The sequence below is a fragment of the Podarcis erhardii genome (genome assembly GCF_964252035.2).
Source record: "Podarcis erhardii genome assembly, chromosome: 1".
NCBI classification, from domain to species: Eukaryota; Metazoa; Chordata; class Lepidosauria; order Squamata; family Lacertidae; genus Podarcis; species Podarcis erhardii.
Window position 1 is genome coordinate 48617595 of NC_138497.1, and position 19498 is coordinate 48637092.

Here is a 19498-nt window from a genome sequence, read left to right on the forward strand (position 1 = left end):
TGATTGTGAGTCCACAGATATAGAAGCAAGTGCACACGCACATGGAAAGGGCAGTGGCTCCTGCCCTTTCTGACACATGGCAACATGAACTAAATGAGGAGACAAAGCTACTGTTCAAAATCAAGTAGAATTGTGAGCATGTACTATTGGATTGCTGTGATATATTTGACATTATTGACTGAAGTCAATTGAATGTTAAACGGTGTCGATCGACCACTTTGTCTTAGAAGCCATAAGTTCTAATGCAGTTGGCCTCCAATCAACCATTTGGCTGCTTGCTTGCTTATTGATTGATTGATTGATTGATTGATTACATCTATAGACCCACTTTTCCTCCAAAGAGCTCAGAGTGGTGCACATGGTTCCCTGGTCTCCATGTTATCCTTACAACAACCCTGTGAGGTAGATCACTCGAGTCTATGGTGGCCCAGGATTATTCAGTGAGGTTCATGGGTGGGTTGGAATTTGGACCTTGGTCTTCCAGTTCCTGGCCCAACACTCTCCTATACCATACTGGCCTTTGTGGATGACACAAAGTAAACTAAGATGGTAAAAATGGAAGGTTTCTGCCAGAAGCTCCAAAAGGAACTCTCCAAACCAGATGAATGGGCAACAAAATGCCAAAGGTAGTTCAAGGTAAGTAAAGTGCTGCTCTTAGGGGGGCAAAAAACCCAAATCCCGGCTTTACAGTATAAATTGACTGGGTCTTAACTGGCAGTTACTGATCAGGAAAATTATGTTGGAGTCATGGTTGATAGCTTAGTGAAAAATCTGGTTTAGGCTAAAACAGCTAGGAGATACTAGGAAAGGGATAAAAAAATATCGCCAGTATTGTAATGCTCTATATACAAATCTATTGTGGAGTCAAATTTGAGATACTGTGCAAATTTGGGTCACCATATCTCCAGAAAAACGGCTAGAAAAAGTGTAGGAAAGGGCAATAGAAATTATTGGGGGTGAGGGGAGCACTTACCCTACAAGGAAAGGCTACAATGATTGGGGGTTTTTTGTTTAGGAAAAAAAAAGACGAATAAGGGGAGACATTACTGAGATTGTTCACTTTCTTCATTCTATGTATAATTTTAGCAAATATACCCCCCTTTCTCTCAAAGTACTAGAACCAGGGGACATCTGATGAAACTGAGTGGCAGCAGAGATAAGGTGGAAGGCACTTCTTCATACAGTGCACAAATAATGTAGAATCATAGAATCATAGAGTTGGAAGAGACCACAAGGGCCATCGAGTCCAACCCCCTGCCAAGCAGGAAACACCATCAGAGCACTCCTGACATATGGTTGTCAAGCCTCTGCTTAAAGACCTCCAAAGAAGGAGACTCCACCACACTCCTTGGCAGCAAATTCCACTGTCAAACAGCTCTTACTGTCAGGAAGTTCTTCCTAATGTTTAGGTGGAATCTTCTTTCTTGTAGTTTGGAACCATTGCTCCGTGTCCGCTTCTCTGGAGCAGCAGAAAACAACCTTTCTCCCTCCTCTATGTGACATCCTTTTATATATTTGAACATGGCTATCATATCACCCCTTAACCTCCTCTTCTCCAGGCTAAACATGCCCAACTCCCTTAGCCGTTCCTCATAAGGCATCGTTTCCAGGCCTTTGACCATTTTGGTTGCCCTCCTCTGGACACGTTCCAGTTTGTCAGTGTCCTTCTTGAACTGTGGTGCCCAGAACTGGACACAGTACTCCAGGTGAGGTCTGACCAGAGCAGAATACAGTGGCACTATTACTTCCCTTGATCTAGATGCTATACTCCTATTGATGCAGCCCAGAATTGCATTGGCTTTTTTAGCTGCTGCGTCACACTGTTGGCTCATGTCAAGTTTGTGGTCAACCAAGACTCCTAGATCCTTTTCACATGTACTGCTCTCAAGCCAGGTGTCACCCATCTTGTATTTGTGCCTCTCATTTTTTTTGCCCAAGTGCAATACTTTACATTTCTCCCTGTTAAAATTTATCTTGTTTGTTTTGGCCCAGTTCTCTAATCTGTCAAGGTCGTTTTGAAGTGTGATCCTGTCCTCTGGGGTGTTAGCCACCCCTCCCAGTTTGGTGTCATCTACAAATTTGATCAGGATGCCCTTGAGTCCATCATCCAAGTCGTTGATAAAGATGTTGAATAAGACCGGGCCCAAGACAGAATCCTGTGGCACCCCACTAGTCACTCTTCTCCAGGCTGAAGAGGAACCATTGATGAGCACCCTTTGGGTTTGGTCAGTCAGCCAGTTACAAATCTACTGAGTGGTAGCATAGTCAAGACCTCATTTTACCAGCTTCTTTACAAGAATATCATGGTGCACCTTGTCAAATGCCTTGCTGAAATCAAGGTAGGCTACATCCACTGCGTTCCCTTCATCTACCAGGCTTGTAATTCTGTCAAAAAGCGAGATCAGGTTAGTCTGACATGACTTATTTTTCAGAAATCCATGCTGACTATTGGTGATCACAGCATTCCTTTCTAGGTGCTCACAGACTGTTTGCTTAATGATCTGCTCCAGAATCTTCCCTGGTATTAATGTCAGACTGACTGGGTGGTAATTATTTGGGTCCTCTCTTTTCCCCTTTTTGAAAATAGGGACAACATTTGCCCTCCTCCAGTCTGCCGGGACTTCGCCTGTTCTCCAGGAATTCTCAAAGATGACTGCCAGTGGTTCTGAGATCACATCTGCCAGTTCTTTTAATACTCTTGGATGCAGCTCATCTGGCCCTGGAGACTTGAATACATCTAAACTAGCCAAGTATTCTTGTACTATCTCCTTAGTTATTCTGGGCTGTGTTTCCTCTGCTGAAATAGTTTGTTGAAATAGTTTGGGCTGAAATAGTTTGGGCTGTGTTTCCTCTGCTGTATAGTTTGGCTTCCTGGGTCATGCAAATCAGGGCATAGGGGATTGTACTACAGAAATTAGGAGCAATAGCACACACTGGTGGCTTCTGGAACATGCAGAGTTTTTGCCTTGGGGCAGGACATTACCTATGCTGTCAGCTCCATCAACCTTGTCTGTAGTTTTTCTGCAATAACCACCATTGGCCTCTCTGCTGTTAAGGAAGTGAACAGTACAAAGGCTATCCCAACACTCGCATTGCTCGGGGAACGAAGACCACAATAGCACGTTCCTGTTTGCAACCTGCACTTCAGTTTTTTATTGGAGCTTTTCCTATTTTTGACCACACTGTGGCTAAACCATCATCCTTGCATTGTGTGGTTAGACTGCAGAATGTAGCTGTAACTTCATAAAAACATCTTGCTATCAGCATGTATATTGCCATTCTTCTCTTAGCCTTTGAAAAGAAAGTTTGTCTCTTCTTTATTTTGTTTTTAAGGAGTAGCTTGAAGAACAGTGATCCATAAAACATGTTGAGATTATTGTACTGCATTTCTTAGGTAGGAGTATTGTATCTCATTCCATATTTTCCTTAAAACATTTTTGGTTTAAGATGATTAAAATACTAATTCTGCACCTGGGTGGTTGCCCACAAATTCGTCTTTTTTCTTGATTGGGATGCAGCCCTCTTTTCTTTTTTCTTACCTTGTATCAGCAGGTGAAGCAAATGTGTTTTCCTTTTTTCTAAGGGAAAATCCTAGGTTTCAGTTACATGGTCCTGTTTCAGATCTCATATCACACACTCAAATTAATGCTAGTCAGAGGCACAAAACTCTAATTTTAGTCCATTCATCATTCTCCTAATTAAGAGCCAGCTAATGAGTTGCCAGCTCAAATGCTTTACTTTAATTTCATGGTGCTTTCCTCTCCTTAAAGCTGCATAGGCTGAGACAGGCTTACGCCTGCTTCCTATGGAGCAATGATACGTCTCTTACTGTTTTCCAAACCATTCTCTGTATGGAACCTTTATTTGATGATTAGCTTCAGATCGATGGCTTTTCTCCAGTGCAGCATAACTGTCTTATTTCTAGCTACTACGTGGCATAATTCCTCTCCACCCACTTGGTTAGAAATCACTGGCTCTGCCATTGAAACAACAGTTTTGCTTGCTCCACAGGATGGTAAATTGTAGCCAGCGGCTTGCACCGCTGTGAATAAGAGATAAGGTGGATGGAGCACACCATAATTCCTAGCCTTGCGTGTTATGTGTGTGTGACACTGTCTTTCAGTAGCCATCTCAGAGCTTAGAAGAGTCAACATGATTGTTGAGCAATAGTACAATTGAATTTGATAGGTGATGTCTTTGTGGCTCAGAAGAAAATGAAATACATCTTGCTGCTTTGTAACTTTTATAGAGATCTCCAGAGCCGATTGCCCCAATAATAGCCATTTTGGATCCCAGGAAATGGCTTGCGTATTACACTTCTCATTTCTTCTCTGTTACAAACAGAAACCATAGCTAAAATTATGTTGAGCGCAAGGAGGACACTGGCTGAAATCTTTTCCCAAGCCAATGTAACCAGGGTCCCTACCTGTCAATAGAGCCATTTGATATTGTATCTCATTTTTGTATGTTAACAGATGTCTGAGTCCTACTGTGAAGTCTGTTGACTGGTTCAATAAATTGATCGAGCCGTACAACTGAAGCTATCCGTTAAGGGTGTCCTTTTGTTTTCAGGCGGCTTTTAAGTTGTTGCAAGGTTTCACTATTGATTTTGTTGGGGCTGTATTTCTGTATTGCTTTTCTCTTTGTTCTTTTATTGTGAGTGGCATTGTTCTTCTTGGAATTTTGAATTTTTGCTTTTTGATTGTGAGCCATCCTATTGGCACTGAACGTATGCGACATTTTTTAAAAATAGAAATAAATAAATATGTAAAGCCAGCTGCCCTGTGCAAAATGTGGCTCTTAAAGCAACTTTTATCTGCTTCCCTGCCCTGGCAGAAGCACACCTGATTTCTTTTTTAAAATCAAGGTGGTTGTTTTTTAAGTGAATGGATTGCCCAACATTGCACCTGTAAGAAAAAGAAAACTGTTCCCAAATTCACATGTGTGAGAGAAACATTCTCAAATGCATGCCCTCCGTTACTTTGAAACCATGACTGCTAAATGGTGCTGACTTCATTAGAAAGCCTGGCCATCTGTGAAGAGGGTGGGTTGTCCATCCTAACACAGTGGCCCACGCAGCTGTCTGGAGAACAGCATTGCCCTGAGGTTTGCCCTCACGGATAAAGAGGGACAACTGGGAATAGGTAAATTCCTTCTCTTGCTATAGCCAGCCAAAATGACTGAGACAACACTTAAAGCCAACCTGCCTGTCCTCTTCAAAGGACAAGAAGTTTGCCACGATTCTAGCTTCTGCTTTTTTGGAAAACAGCAGCTATTCCCCATCCTTCTGACCCTGACCTTCCCTCCTACATGTCTGCTTTCTAAGTTTTCCATCCATCCCAGCACCAACTGTCCATTCCATAGCAGAACATGCATAGATCCTGGCATGCATTCATGCGCATGCACTCTGTGGTTTGGGGAACTAATCCAACTCTGGCATTAGAAAGGGGAATGGAGTAATATTACTCTAACCCCACACCCCACACACATCCTAAAACCACACAGGAATTCCCCATACAAACCAAGCAGTTGTTATTCTGTAACAAAGTTGAGGTGATTGGGTAAGTGGGGCAGTAGTCCTTGCCCCCAGTCCAGTGTGAATCAATAATATCTGTTGCTAAAGAGCATTCAGCCCAAATGTGACTTGCTTGGTAAGGGGAGAGGTCCCACTGCGTCAGGATCCTATTCCCCCTTCTAGGTGATCCACGCAGTCCAAGAGGGCTTGCCCTATACTCCGAGAACAACTGCTGTAGAATACAATGGATAGCACGCAAGAGTTGGAGAGAGGACCTACCTGTTTCCTAGCTTTGATAAAGAGACAAGCTTGCAAACCTCTGGCCTGGAAGGGAGTTTTTGAACCCTTGAAAGCAAAACACCATGGAGTGTCAAGATTTGTCATTTCTACAGAAGCAGTATGGTGGCAAAAGCTACACTTGTTAGCCTTCATCCTGCCATTCAGCCATTTAAAATATTGGTGGTTTTCTTGCAATCTTCTTGTTGTTGGCATCCGTCTGTCTCAGGAGACAATGAAGGAAGTGTGCCTTTGAGGGTGAAGTCAAACTGCTGGAGGGTTACAGCGTCTGCTGTGGCTTGGAAATCATAGCCTTGTTCAGGAAAAATGAGTGCGCTCTCTGTTTTTGATCAGAGGCCTATTGGAAAACAGTAAATGAAGGAACCCTATTGGGAGGGTATCCTTGCATCCAGATCTGTAGAGTACATTCAGGCTGCATGGCCCAAATTGCCTTGAATTTTTTTCTTGCCAGCACTCATTCTCACTCATGGCCTTTTTATCTCCAGGACGTTTCTGCCCTGCAGAACTTCGATATAATTATTCCCTGACACTCACCAAGTAAATCACAGCACCGGTGCTATTGAAATATGGGTTTCTTTTCAGCAGCCCGATATGTTCTCTTTGGAGATTAATTATTCCCTTTTCTTTTCTCTTCCAGACATTTACAGCCTGGTGTAACTCTCACCTCCGCAAAGCTGGCACACAGATTGAGAACATAGAAGAAGATTTCAGGGATGGCCTTAAACTTATGTTACTCCTGGAAGTCATATCAGGTAAGGCAGCCATTGTGCTAAGGTTAAATGCTTTGGGGGGAATCTAGTGAGTCTGCTAAAGTACAGGGGCTAATAGTTCAAGCTTGCACAAAGGTAAGGAAGAAAAAGCAAGTGTGGCCATCTTGTGTACTAGCATCATGGACTTCGGATGTGGTTTGAAATTTCAGCTGGAAGGAGGAAAATAACCTCAAAGATACAAAAGATGGGGATCTAGTGGCATGCAGTGCCTTTAAGTAGCACAGTAACTTTCATTTCCCAACATTGTACCACCGTAGAAGTTCCCGTAAGGAAGCCGTTCTCAAACTTCGTTATATAGTCCTATAGGGCTTCCCAGGTGTGTTTGTTCCTGTCCTTGTTTATATCCTTGGGGAAATGCCGAATGTTCCTCCTTCCCATGCCTGATACAAATGGGTCAGGGTTCGAAAGGCTGCAGAATGCTGAAGCGAGGTATTGAGAAGGGAATCCATGAGCCGTGGCTTCTTTTGATGCTTGCCAGAAACCAGCTGAGTCGGGTCCCTCGCATTATTTATTTTTGTCTTGTTTATCTTGTTAGTGAAATGCTCACTCATGCATAGGGAAGGTGGTGAAAGCTGAGAGGAAGCAGTGCAGAGAGCATGATAGGAGGGACACAAATGACTGAAGGGAGAATGTCTGAGTGCTTTTCTGTTCAGAAACGGCATGTGCCTGCCCAGCACACATCTCTTGTCTCCTGACATTCATTTCTCTTTCTGTGCTTTTTTATCTTTTAAACATGCAATCTTTTTGAACCCAGCCAACATACTTTAGGAAAGTCCCTTGCTGCATGCCTGGCACTGTGGCATATTCAGTCTTGTAGTTGGGACCAGGGCATTCTTGATCTCTTCAAGGCCACAATGACTCCTCTTTTCCTGAAGGAAAAAAACCCAGCTTGGAAACCCCTTTTTTCCATTTAGCAAAAGAGGATCACACATAGACCCTTGTCAAGTGTCGGTGATCCCCTTTGAAAGTGTAGGACAAGCGCCCACTTTGTTGTGGCATCGTGTGGTAAAAAATGCCATGGCCACAGAAGAAGTCAATAGGGTCTTGTCAGAAGAAAATGGGGCTGTTGTTCTGTCTCTCTCAGCTTCAGTTTTCATTGCTCTTGGCTGCAGTTCAAAGTAAACACTAAGTATAAAGGCTGGGCACGCAGTAATTTAAAACGAAAGGGTAAGTAACAGCAGGAAAACAAGGATGGTGGTGCCCTGAATCCTTTGCAATGCAGGTGGGTTCATACCCTTCTACGAGATTTTTTACTGACGGCCATTTATCCTGGGACATATTTAAAAGTGGTCTTGGTGAAAATATGCGCATACACTTAATACAAAAAATCATGTGGAGCCAAGCCTCCATATACGAGTGTTAATCTTGCATTTAGTTAGAAGTGTGCTCTGTATGAAAGCAACTGAGTGCAATATTTAAAGCACTTTGTTTTCATTTGGCTGGGTTCCTATAACTGTCCAACATGAGAGAATTGCTCTTTAATTTTACTGGAAAATAAAACATTTTCATTTTTGAGGCATATTTAAGATTATTAGAGCTGTGGTAGCTAACCTGTGGTCTTCCAGATGTTGGCATAGCCAATGAAGGGATTCACAGTCCAGCAAAATACAGAGGGTAACAGATTAGCCACCTTGCATTGGGGGAAAACATGTGATACTGTCTTCCTGGAACTATACCACTTGAGGGTACATGTGTGCTGACTGCATATTTAAATCTTTCTTTGCTGAAAAGCTCCCTTCTACTATGAATGAAGATTTTAGCTTAGTGTTCTCTCAGTTTCTTATGAGCTGGGTGTTCATGTGGAGAAGCGTTCAGACATGTGATTACTTTGATTGCTTTCTGAAATGATATGGTCTTTGCGAGTGCATAACATCTCAACTGTGAACACAGCTCTGTAGATTGCAGTTGTGGTATTGCAATAAAAGACAAACGGAAAGTTTCCCGAGGTAGACTGCGATATTTCGGTTGTATATCAGTTGTTTACTGAAGTGGAATGAAGGAAGTTCGTTGAAAAAGTGGAACATAACTCTTTTCTCTTTCTGACTAGGTGAACGTTTGGCTAAGCCGGAAAGAGGCAAAATGCGAGTGCACAAAATCTCGAATGTCAACAAAGCCCTGGATTTCATTGCTAGCAAAGGAGTCAAGTTGGTATCCATTGGAGCAGAAGGTAAGTCAGAACCCACACCAATGGGAGCATATAAGTGGGTCACAAGGCTACTAAAATTATTACAGGAACTGGCCAACTTTTCCACTACAAGGTGACGGTTGTACTACTGTGGTGGTGATTGTTATGGAATCCCCTAAGTTCAACATATGTGTTTAGCAAGCAAAGACTCTTGAGTCCTGTGTGGGACTGCAGATAACCATATTACACGTTGAGCACAATTGCAAGTCTGGTTTCTGCCAGGCTCCCCAACACGTAATGTCTACCAAAGTCCAGAAAGTGTGTGGAATAAAACTGCACTGGATATTTGATGCAGTGCACTACAGGTAGATCATCTATTTTGAATCCCTTTGTGATTTATGTTGGCTAGAAACTTGCAGAGCACAGGGTGAGATTACCTCGAAATTATCCCTGTAAAGCTTCAGCAAGAGTTGTGTTCTCCATGCTCCTTCTGACATTTTCATACACTTCCTGGATAATTATTCTGCCTGATTGTACTTGAGGTTATGGGATAGGATGCCAGATAAGGGGATGTGCTTCTGTCCAATTCTAAAGAGAATTTTTTCACATTATGCCATAATCCACTAATTCACAATCATGGTGAATGACATCTACATTTTGCATCTGGACGTTGGCTTACAGATCATGCAGCTTTTCAAAACTAATACTCCAGTGAAAGCATTAATGATATATGTTATTACAAACTCATTTGCTTATGTAGCCTGAAGTGGCATGGCTCTCATCTCTATGGAATGGTCTAGGGTCTAGGAATGGGGGAATATAATAAGGGTGTGTGTAAGGTTAAGGGGTACTTTAAGGTTAAAATATGTTACCATCCGTCTGTCTCTGGAGACAATGGAGCAGTCCACCTTTGGGGGTGAGGTCAAGCTGTTGGATGGTTGCAGTAGCTGCTGTGACTGTAGAGACCGATGCAGGAGAGACATGTTTTGTTGCAGTTGGGGCAGATAAAGGCATCTGGTTGTGCTGCTCTGGATGCACCATGATGTTTCTTCTCTCTGAGTATGAGGAGTTCATATGTTAGTCCTTAACTTCAGCATGAGGTATTGCAAGTGTGCGGGCTCTATCCTGGTCAATGTGTTTCATGAATCTGCTTTGTTTCATCTGACTTCTGCCTATAGATATGAATAACAGAATCAATCCACATGTCAGAACAAATGCATGCCTGGGGTGTGGATTGCACCCTACTGTAGGCATTTTGTTTTGCATGAAGATGTTATCATAGCAGTTCAGTGGGCATCTGGGGTTGACTGACAGCTTTCTGGTGCGAGGGCTGCCCAATGAAAAGGCTTATAAAGTTTCCCAGACTATGAATTTTAAAAGGACTCAAATTAAGGCTTTAAATAGCTGTCACTGTTGTAAACTAGAAAGTAAAAATTAATGAGGCAGGCAGAATGTATTTAATGTGGCTCAGGCAGGAAATGCCACATCAGGCAGGTAGTACTTAATGAGAAAATCATCTTGAGTTAGTACCAAGTTTGGGGTTGTTGTTGTTTTAAATCACCCTTAGCTATAATTTTTTTTGGTCCAAAGCTCTCCAGTGTCATTCAGCCTACTGAAAGGTTTCAGCACCAGGCTGCTGTATATCATATAACACCAAAACAGCAGCATCACAAGTTTGAGAAAGCAGGAATGCAGAATTGATCCAGTAATGGCAACATCAAAATGGCTTTCTGTGTGGTGAACAAGGAAATGGCTATTGAGAATTAGAAATGACTATGAAACTAATTATTTACACAGCCAAGGCCCCTGTGCAAATTGGCTTAAAAGAAGCTCTTTACTGGTGTAGTTCACAAACTATTTTCTACCAGCCAATGAGCTTTTCTTCCTTCCTGAATCCTGATTAGCTGCACACCAAAAGCTCTCATTTGATTGCAACATACAGTTAGAGTTAGATACTACTGGGATAATTATTGAGATAAGCATTTTTATTCTCCCATTCATGCATTTCCAACATATCAAATAGCTATCAGCTTTTCAGACTCCTGAGCCCTTCTTCCATGGTATAACACTGATCTGAAATCCAACTATGTCAGCAAGGAGAAAACTTAAGCTTTTAGCTTGTAATAATGAAACAGTGTTGGTTGATCACAACTTCTTACCAGCATAGAGAGCTATGCAAATATGCAGGGCTGGCTGTTATTGGGCAGAAGACACGTATTGCTTGCAGCATTAAAAACAGGCAGCTGTTTGTTTCTGTCTTCTTCCCACTCATAACTGGTGAAGTGCGGTGGTGACTGACAGGGTTATGGTCTGTTTTACCTCAATTCTATACATCAGCCAAACCTATTAAAATTGAAGCCATAACAAACACATGTTCCAGCTTACATAAGCTTATATATAATGTTTTTAAGCTCTATCTCTCATGTTTCATTTAGTTCTCAGTCTTAGAAGGATGCTCTTTATTTCAGCTGCAGTCCATGAACCGTTTAAAGCAGCCACTGGATAGTTAACATCCCAATGCAGTGGGATGTTGCAAGGTGCAAGTGGGATAAGACTAGGTACAAAGCCCTTATGCTTATGGACCCTTTGGTATCCTGTTGGTCCTCCAAATGCTTTTGGACTGCAATAACTCCTATTATAGCCCCACATCAGGGCTGTTGGGAGTTGTGGTTCAAAACATCTGGAAGGCATCAGGTTAGTGAAGGCTGTGCTCGTGCAGTATTGAGAGTCATCATGTTGCATTGCGGCAACAGCAAACAGGGATGGCACAACAGTGCTGAGATGAGAAAGTCCTTGCACAGGTTTTGAGACGAATGAAGGGGGACATGGCAGAGACTGGACAAGAGAATGGTGGTGCTACCCATAAGAATGCGAAGAAGGAACTTGTACTAGTTTGCATGCTAGTGCAGCAGCCCTATAGGCTGGGTTCCTGGAAGTCCTTGTCCCATTGACACCAGTGGAATGAAGCTACCAGTTATTTTGCTTTAATGATCTTGTGGTTTTCGCTGCCCTTAGTTTTTGGAAACCCAGCCAGATGGGCAGGGTATAAATAATAATAATAATAATAATAATAATAATAATAATAATAATTATTATTATTATTATTATTATTATTATTATTATTATTATTTTATTTATTTCTGGGTGGGAGGTATATGCATTAATGTTTGCCTTCCTTTGGAATTGAAAGTGTGGTTAATACACAGCAGTTTAAATGTGCTAAGGATGTTGAATGAATAATGAACACATATTCAGTTGTGAGCAAAACTCTGCTTTCTTGCCCACCATTTAGTCCTCCTGACACCTGTTTTCGTAGAATCAAGCTCCTTTCTCCACTTCTGCATGGCTAGTGGTTGGGCTGCCTCTCAAAGTACATTCAAACAGCCAAGAAATCATATAGATCCTAACAGTGAATTTTCAGCTAGTCATTTAAGACTAGAATAGAGGAAGGAGACTATTTTACACTCTAGAGGGTTAGGATTACTAGATTGTGAATGTGATGGCATTTCAGAACCCTGTTCTTTCCAGCCACCAGGTTTAATTCTGAAATATTCAATATTTATTGCTCCTCCAGCTGCTCGCCAAAGACATGAAAATACTGTCTTTATTTGCATAGCCTATTGGCAGAGAATAGTTGTAATAAAAGCAATGGGATGGAAACAAATTCACTTGAGCAGCTTTCGATAATATTTCTTGGAGTTTTATGAAGAAGAATTTACAGGGGATGGGGGTAGGTCAAGGGTTTGAAAATGGTATAGGTGCAATTTATTCAGAACAAAAGGCAAAATTAATTGTGAACAATGTAGTGACAGAAGAGTTTAAGATTGAGAAAGGAACACGACAAGGTTGCCCAATCTCTCCATTGCTTTTCATATCGGTCCTGGAGGTTTTGTTAAATATGATTAGAAAGGACCAATTGGTTAAAGGTATACAAGTGGGAGCTAAACAGTACAAACTGAAAGCATTTGCTGATGACTTAGTTTTGACTTTACAGGAACCAGAATCTAGTACCAAAAGGGTACTGGAACTGATTCAAGAATTTGGACATGTAGCAGGCTTTAAGTTGAACAAGATTCTGGCTCCTGTAAAGTCAAAACTAAGTCATCAGCAAATGCTTTCAGTTTGTACTGTTTAGCTCCCACTTGTATACCTTTAACCAATTGGTCCTTTCTAATCATATTTAACAATACCTCCAGGACCGATATAAAAAGCAGTGGAGAGATTGGGCAACCTTGTCGTGTTCCTTTCTCAATCTCAAACTCTTCTGTCACTACATTGTTCACAATTAGTTTTGCCTTTTGTTCTGAATAAATTGCACCTATACCATTTTCAAACCCTTGACCTACCCCCATCCCCTGTAAATTCTTCTTCATAAAATTCCAAGAAATATTATCAAAAGCTTTCTCCGCGTCCACAAATATCAAAACTGCCTTAGTATTAATATTCACTTGTAGTTTTTCTAAAATATTAATTATGTTCCTCATATTGTCAGACAAATGTCTGCCCGGGAGAAAGCCCGCTTGATCTTTATGGATTTCTTCTACTAGCACCTTTTTAAATCTTTTAGCCAAAATGTCTGCAAAAATTTTATAATCCACATTAAGCAGCGATATGGGGCAGTAATTCTTAAGCTGTGTCTTTTCAGTCTCTGTTTTCGGTATAAGTGTAATATAGGCTTCCTTCCACGACTCTGGTGCCCTTTTCCCTTCCAATATTTCATTACAAACTTCCTTCAATGGTTGTATTAACCATTCTTTCAAAGATCTGTAATATCTTGAAGTCAAACCATCCGGTCCTGGAGATTTACCCAATTGCATGTTCTGGATGGCCCCTTCCACTTCCTGATCCGTTATTTTATAATTCAACATTAACTTATTTTCCTGAGAGATTTTCTGTAGTCCATTTATTTTCAAAAATCGATCATTGTCCGTTTATTTCTGCTTCTCCTGTGTATAAAGTTGTTTAAAATACCTCTGGAAGCACTTCCTGATCTCCACTGGGTTCTGTATATTCTTTCCTTCCACTTCCAAATTCGTAATGCATGGTGGTGTGATTCTGATTGGCTGGCTTTGGCAACAGGTACACCAGAAGCATTTAGGGATCATCATCATGAAAAAAAAAACCCCGCTGCATTGGCACAGAATTGCTTGCTAAGTTTTATGCTGCTAATGTGGTTTATATCTGCTGCCACTGGTAATTTGAAGACCACAGGTGGTGTCTTGAGCTTATTCAAGGGGGCAGGAACTAGTGGGAATCCCTGAGTAACAGATTGGGAAAGACAGTGCACACAACCTTCTCTGGCCTCCACTTCTCCCAATATCCTCAGAATGCTTTCCACAAGCAATAATGAGCTCATTAATAGTATCTGCTGAACTGCTTATTAAGTGCAGTTTTGTAGAGAGGCTTGGGATGGCATCAATTAGCAAGCAGAAAGTACAAATATATATATATATATATATATATATATATATATATATATATATATATATATATATATATAATGATGCTAATCCACATTTCAAGAATAATGACCATAGAAGGTCTATCTAGCAGTTCATGCTCTGAGAATAGGAAACAGTCATTAAGGCTGTCCCAAAGAGGGAGAAAATTCAAATGGACAAAGGAACCACATTGCAACAGAACTAGTAATATACAGCTGAGCCTTTTGATGTTTTCCTTCCCAACTTAATGATTGCAGATCTTGATTTCAATGAGGATATTTGCTATTGTTTGTAACTCAGTGCAACAGCATTATCTATTTGCGGTTTAATTTGCATCATGTACCTGGCACTTGTTCTCTTGTGAATGTGAAGGCAATTTTTGAATGGCTGTTGCCCAGCTACGCTTACCCAAAATAATCATTGTGTTTGATTGTTATCCTCAACCAATAGTAATCTCAATTCTCCCAGTGCCAATCCAAATAGCAACCAAAATAATCTTGCCTAAAAGCACAAGGAAGTTATAAGCAGACCCTGGGGAACCCTGAGGTTTTCAGAAGTTTATATGGAGTGGATCGGCTGGATCTCTATAAATAGAAGAACTCCACCTGCAGCATTTTGTTGCAGGTTCCACCTGGATATACTGATAGCCATCTCAATGTGCCTAGCGCTGGTCCTCATGTAACTAAAACAGCACCAACCACACATAAGAGAGAGTTATCAGCAGACTTGGGGAAATCCCAAGAACTGGAGAAGTACCCCCCCCCACACAAAATCTGTTAGGGAAAAAACCTTTCAAGAGGTTGGGGCAAGCTCCCAAAACAATCTAATGAGAAGTGGGCATGGATTTTCTTATTTTGGTGTGTAAGGGGATAGAGACTTATTGGGAAGTGGGATTATAATGGAATCCCAGAGAAGGAGCAGTCCACTCTGCAACATTTTGTTTGCAAGCCCCACTTGTTTTCCTAATTGTGAAACATGCTCACTAATGACTCTTGTCTACCAAAGTTCCAAAGATGTTTTGAGCACCAGTAGCAGCTGCTGAGAGGGTATTTTTCTCTTTTGCAGAAATTGTTGATGGGAATGCGAAAATGACCCTTGGAATGATCTGGACCATCATCCTCCGCTTCGCTATTCAGGATATCTCAGTGGAAGGTACATCCCAACGGGCCACTATCTCTCACAGAAGCACTTGTGGAATATTTTGTGTGCTATGTATTTCCAAAATAGATAGCATACGCAGCTCCTGTACAGATTGTCATAGCTGGCTATCGTCTACGGGAAGGGAAATATTGCCCCCAGAGCATGATCCAGGAAATAGCAGGTGGTACTTCTGCTTGCTTGTTGGTGTTACTACGATGCCGACCATATTTACAGTGCAAAATCCAGGGCTCAGACACCTCCATTTTATTGAATTCAATTCACTGCAAACCATTTCCCTGATCTGGAAGGCCATATTGACTAGTGTCCTGAAGGCAGAAATGTGAGGTCATGAATTGAGCTCAAGGGGTTCCTGAGAACAACTGAGATAATTATGTTCCTGCTAGCCTACAATGCAAAACCTCTCCTTTTCTTTTGCATTGATACATCCCTCCCTCACACATAACACAGAATTAGATGGGCAAAATTACTTACTTTGTGGAAGGAGCTATTTTGACTGATTAAACTACTAGGAAAAAACACCTTCTGGGCTAGATTTGAAAAGCAATAGTTCTAGCATAGGGATTTTAGGGAACTGTTTACCCTTTCCAAGTGTAATGTTTGTGCTAAATAACATGTTTTGCCAGCACATCACTTAAGTCCTTTGTGGACTTTCTTTGCAGCCTGCTTAGCTCACTTGGTTAGAGCACAGTGCTGAAGACGCCAAGGTTGCAGGTTCGATCCCTGTATGGGGCAGCTGCGTATTCCTGCATTGCAGGGGATTGGACTAGAATGGTCCTCAGGGTCCCTTCCAACTCTACAGTTCTATGATTTGGAGCCTATGTAATCCTAAATATTGTTGGTTTTTTTTTAACTCTGTACAGCACTTGATCATTAACAACTGGAAGAAAAGGTCCCCCCCCAGACCTTTTGAGTTGCACAGCCTGCACTACAGTGTAAATCAGGCATAGGCAAGCTCTGGCCCTCCAGATGTTTGGGACTACAATTCCCACCATCCCTAGCTAACAGCGGTCAGGGATGATGGGAATTGTAGTCCCAAACATTTGGAGGGCCAGAGTTTGCCTATGCCTGGTGTAAATGGAAAGAGTTGCTCAAATCCTCCTCAGTGGCTTCTGACGTATTAATGGTCAGGATGAAGAGGCAGCTTTAAAACCCTAGTGAAAGAGCCTCACAGAGGTTGGCTAATACTTGTATCTTTTGTTCCCTAGAGACATCTGCTAAAGAAGGGCTTTTGTTGTGGTGTCAGAGAAAGACAGCTCCATACAAAAATGTGAACATCCAAAACTTCCATATTAGGTAATGTAAAGGTGCTGGGGAGCAGCCTGTGACTTGTAGTCTTTGCATGGCCTAGAGAATTTGGATGCTGTCTGGTCCTTACCTCAACTGTTTTAGCAGCAATGTTAAGACCATTTGCAGTGGACTTGCCATCACAGTCCATTAAAGGCTGTGTGTGTGTAGCAGTTGTACTCTGAAAGCTGCCCTATCAGCTCAGGGGAAAGGGCTGAGGCCACGAAAGGCTTCTTCCCACACTATACTCGGCACATAATAATGCCTTTATTATCCTCATATCTTATGTAAATTAAAGTGCTTGTGCTGTTTTCTTTTGTACTTCCAAGTTTGTGGATACATAGCCCAGTTCAAACATTACTGCATTCCTGGCTTCTTAAACCATAGTTTAACAAGCCAGGAATGAGTGTTGCCCCCCCCCCACCATGAACCTCTCCTGCATATCACCTCATTCCTATAATTGATGCACCAAACATCGATGTCTGTAACAAGGAATGGTGGCTTAATGCTGATTTACTAACCAGGATTTTAGACTATGTTCAGATGAGGAACCACCATTTAAGCTAACTGTAGTTTCAGCTAAACGATGATTTTAGCAAGCTGGGGATGCATTGTGGCTGTATAAATATGTAATGGCATGTAATCCTGTTCTTGTACACATAATCTCCTTTGGCCTGTCATTCGCCAATTTATTGAGCCAATCCAATAGCAATCAGTAAAAGAATATATATTATTTATTTTTATTATTCACTTGGCACTAGAAACCTCAGAACTTTTTTTTACATACTGAAAAGTTTTGTAGTTGGCATTGTGGAAAGGCTTCAACTGAAGCAGAGGTGAAACTTACTCATGCACTGCTTCTTACTGAGTATAGGACAAAAAACGAACCCCATTCCTGAATGAGTATAGTTAATGGTGTCCTATCTCTCTCACAGCTGGAAGGATGGCCTTGGTTTCTGTGCCTTGATTCACAGACATCGTCCAGAACTCATTGACTATGGAAAACTAAGAAAGGTACCTTCTTATGTTTTGGGATGTTCCAAGTTCAGATGTCGTGGGAGGATGGAAGCCTGTGCTGGCAACTTGGATAACTAACTTGCCCATAAGATGAGAGAAAGGAGGTCTCTGAAGAGCTCAGATGTTTTGGTTTACTTGATTTTTGTCTGTTAGTTCCTGGCGGAGATTTAGACTAGCAGCAGGTAAGGAAGTCTTTGGACTTTAGAAACACAACTCAGGTAATTCCCAAAGTTAGACTGGCACATTCAGCCAAGACACATTAGAGACTAATCTTTTCTTAGGCTGACTGAGGTTATCATCCAGGTGAAAATTGGGCTTGACATCCTTGGAGAAAGCATGTGGGTGACCAAGCCCAGAAATGTGTTTTGGGAAGCTGTAGTGGAAAGCATGGCTCCAATTCCATAGTGGAATGCATAGTTAGCAGAGTCATCTGCTGCTTGTACAAAACTGCATGGTTGTCCACATTACTTCTTCTTTAAGCTACAATTGTAAGCCCCTTGGGTTTATAACTTTCAGAAACACTGTTGTAACCTGCTCTGAGCCGTGCAATAAGGTAGGGCATAGCTCAGATAAATACCCCTTTGCTTACCCAGCTTAAATCATGATAGGCAGAGGTAACAGGAAAACTAAATTCTGCTGCTGGGCAGATCTGGGAATGTGGTTGCCCAAAGAGGCATCATATATTCCTTCCCACTGTCTTGTACAAGCTGTTAAGTTGCTATAGCCCCATGGTAAGCCATGAATGTGCCTGGCGTGCTCTGGTCCATGGGGTCACGAAGAGTCGGACACGACTAAACGACTAAACAACAACAACAAAGCCATGAATCTGATCTCCTTGTTTGTTAAGGAAACTGGATAAAAGCGTAACATTTTTTCTCTAGTAACCTAAGAAGCATGTCATCTTGGTCAGTAAAAATAGCATCTTTTTTGTGACTGACACCTCCAGCCCTGATTATTTTAACAGTAACCAAAACCAAATATTTTACTAGGTGAGGTTCCTTGCATCCCTGACAGACATAGCTAACAGTGGTTGCTCGTTCCTCCTACCCTGCTTCAACAGTTTTGCTGATTCGTTGTTGATAGAAAGGTGGTGATTAGTGGCATTATAATTATTGCCATGGCAACATCATATGAAGTTGCTAGGAGGGGAAGATGTCTGTGCAAGTCAGCATTTTTATGCTGAGGTAGGCGAGATGCAGTAAGAGACTCTAGCATTCATTTCTTATGTCATCAAAAGCAGCATGCTTGTGATAATATTGTTAGCAACCAAAAGTGAAATGATGCTTATAGTAACTAAGGTTCCACACACAGAGACCCCTTTCGTGACTATACCTGAGCGCAGCCTGGCTCTGTGTTCATGGGTCTATATATACCTAAACTTCCTAATAACTATAGTGTATGCTGTATGGTACTCTGAGAAAGATACCTCAACAAGTATACTTGTCTCAAACAGACAGTCCCAAGCTGTCCTCCCTTTTGGTGCAATTATTTGCACCCTTATCTTGGTGTAGGCCTCATTTAGATCAGTTCTACAGGCTGCAAGTCATGAAAAAATTGTTTTTGTATCCTCAAATTTTAACAAAACAAAGGTAGATATTTCAACTAACATATCTAACAATTTTGGATAGGAGAAGACAGAACAAAGGAAAACTGGGGTGGGCCTCATCTTCTCTAACCTGTTTAACATTCAGCGCAAGAGAACCAAAACAAAACAAAAACCCTATATATAGTGGAGTATAGTGGAGATTCTGTATGTGTAGAGGGCGGCTTCTCATACTGCCCCTTACCAAGACAGGGCATTAAAAAGATTTGCACCTTCTCTAGTTGCAACTTACACAAATCAGGGACAAACGTCTTAAGCTGACAGCTCTCCTGCTCAGTACTGGTC

The 19498-nt window shown here is 41.6% G+C and overlaps 1 protein-coding gene across 6 annotated transcripts in view; it reads left to right on the top strand.

Annotated features, from left to right (window-relative positions):
• Positions 1–19498, top strand: part of ACTN1 (actinin alpha 1) — a 95645-nt gene that overhangs the window by 43571 nt on the left and 32576 nt on the right. For all 6 annotated transcript variants that reach the window (XM_081851592.1, XM_081851595.1, XM_081851596.1 and 3 more), the window contains 5 exons: positions 6450–6564; positions 8630–8749; positions 15214–15300; positions 16515–16602; positions 17529–17607. In XM_081851592.1, coding sequence (XP_081707718.1) covers positions 6450–6564; positions 8630–8749; positions 15214–15300; positions 16515–16602; positions 17529–17607 — 489 coding nt within the window. The remainder of the gene's footprint in view (positions 1–6449; positions 6565–8629; positions 8750–15213; positions 15301–16514; positions 16603–17528; positions 17608–19498) is intronic.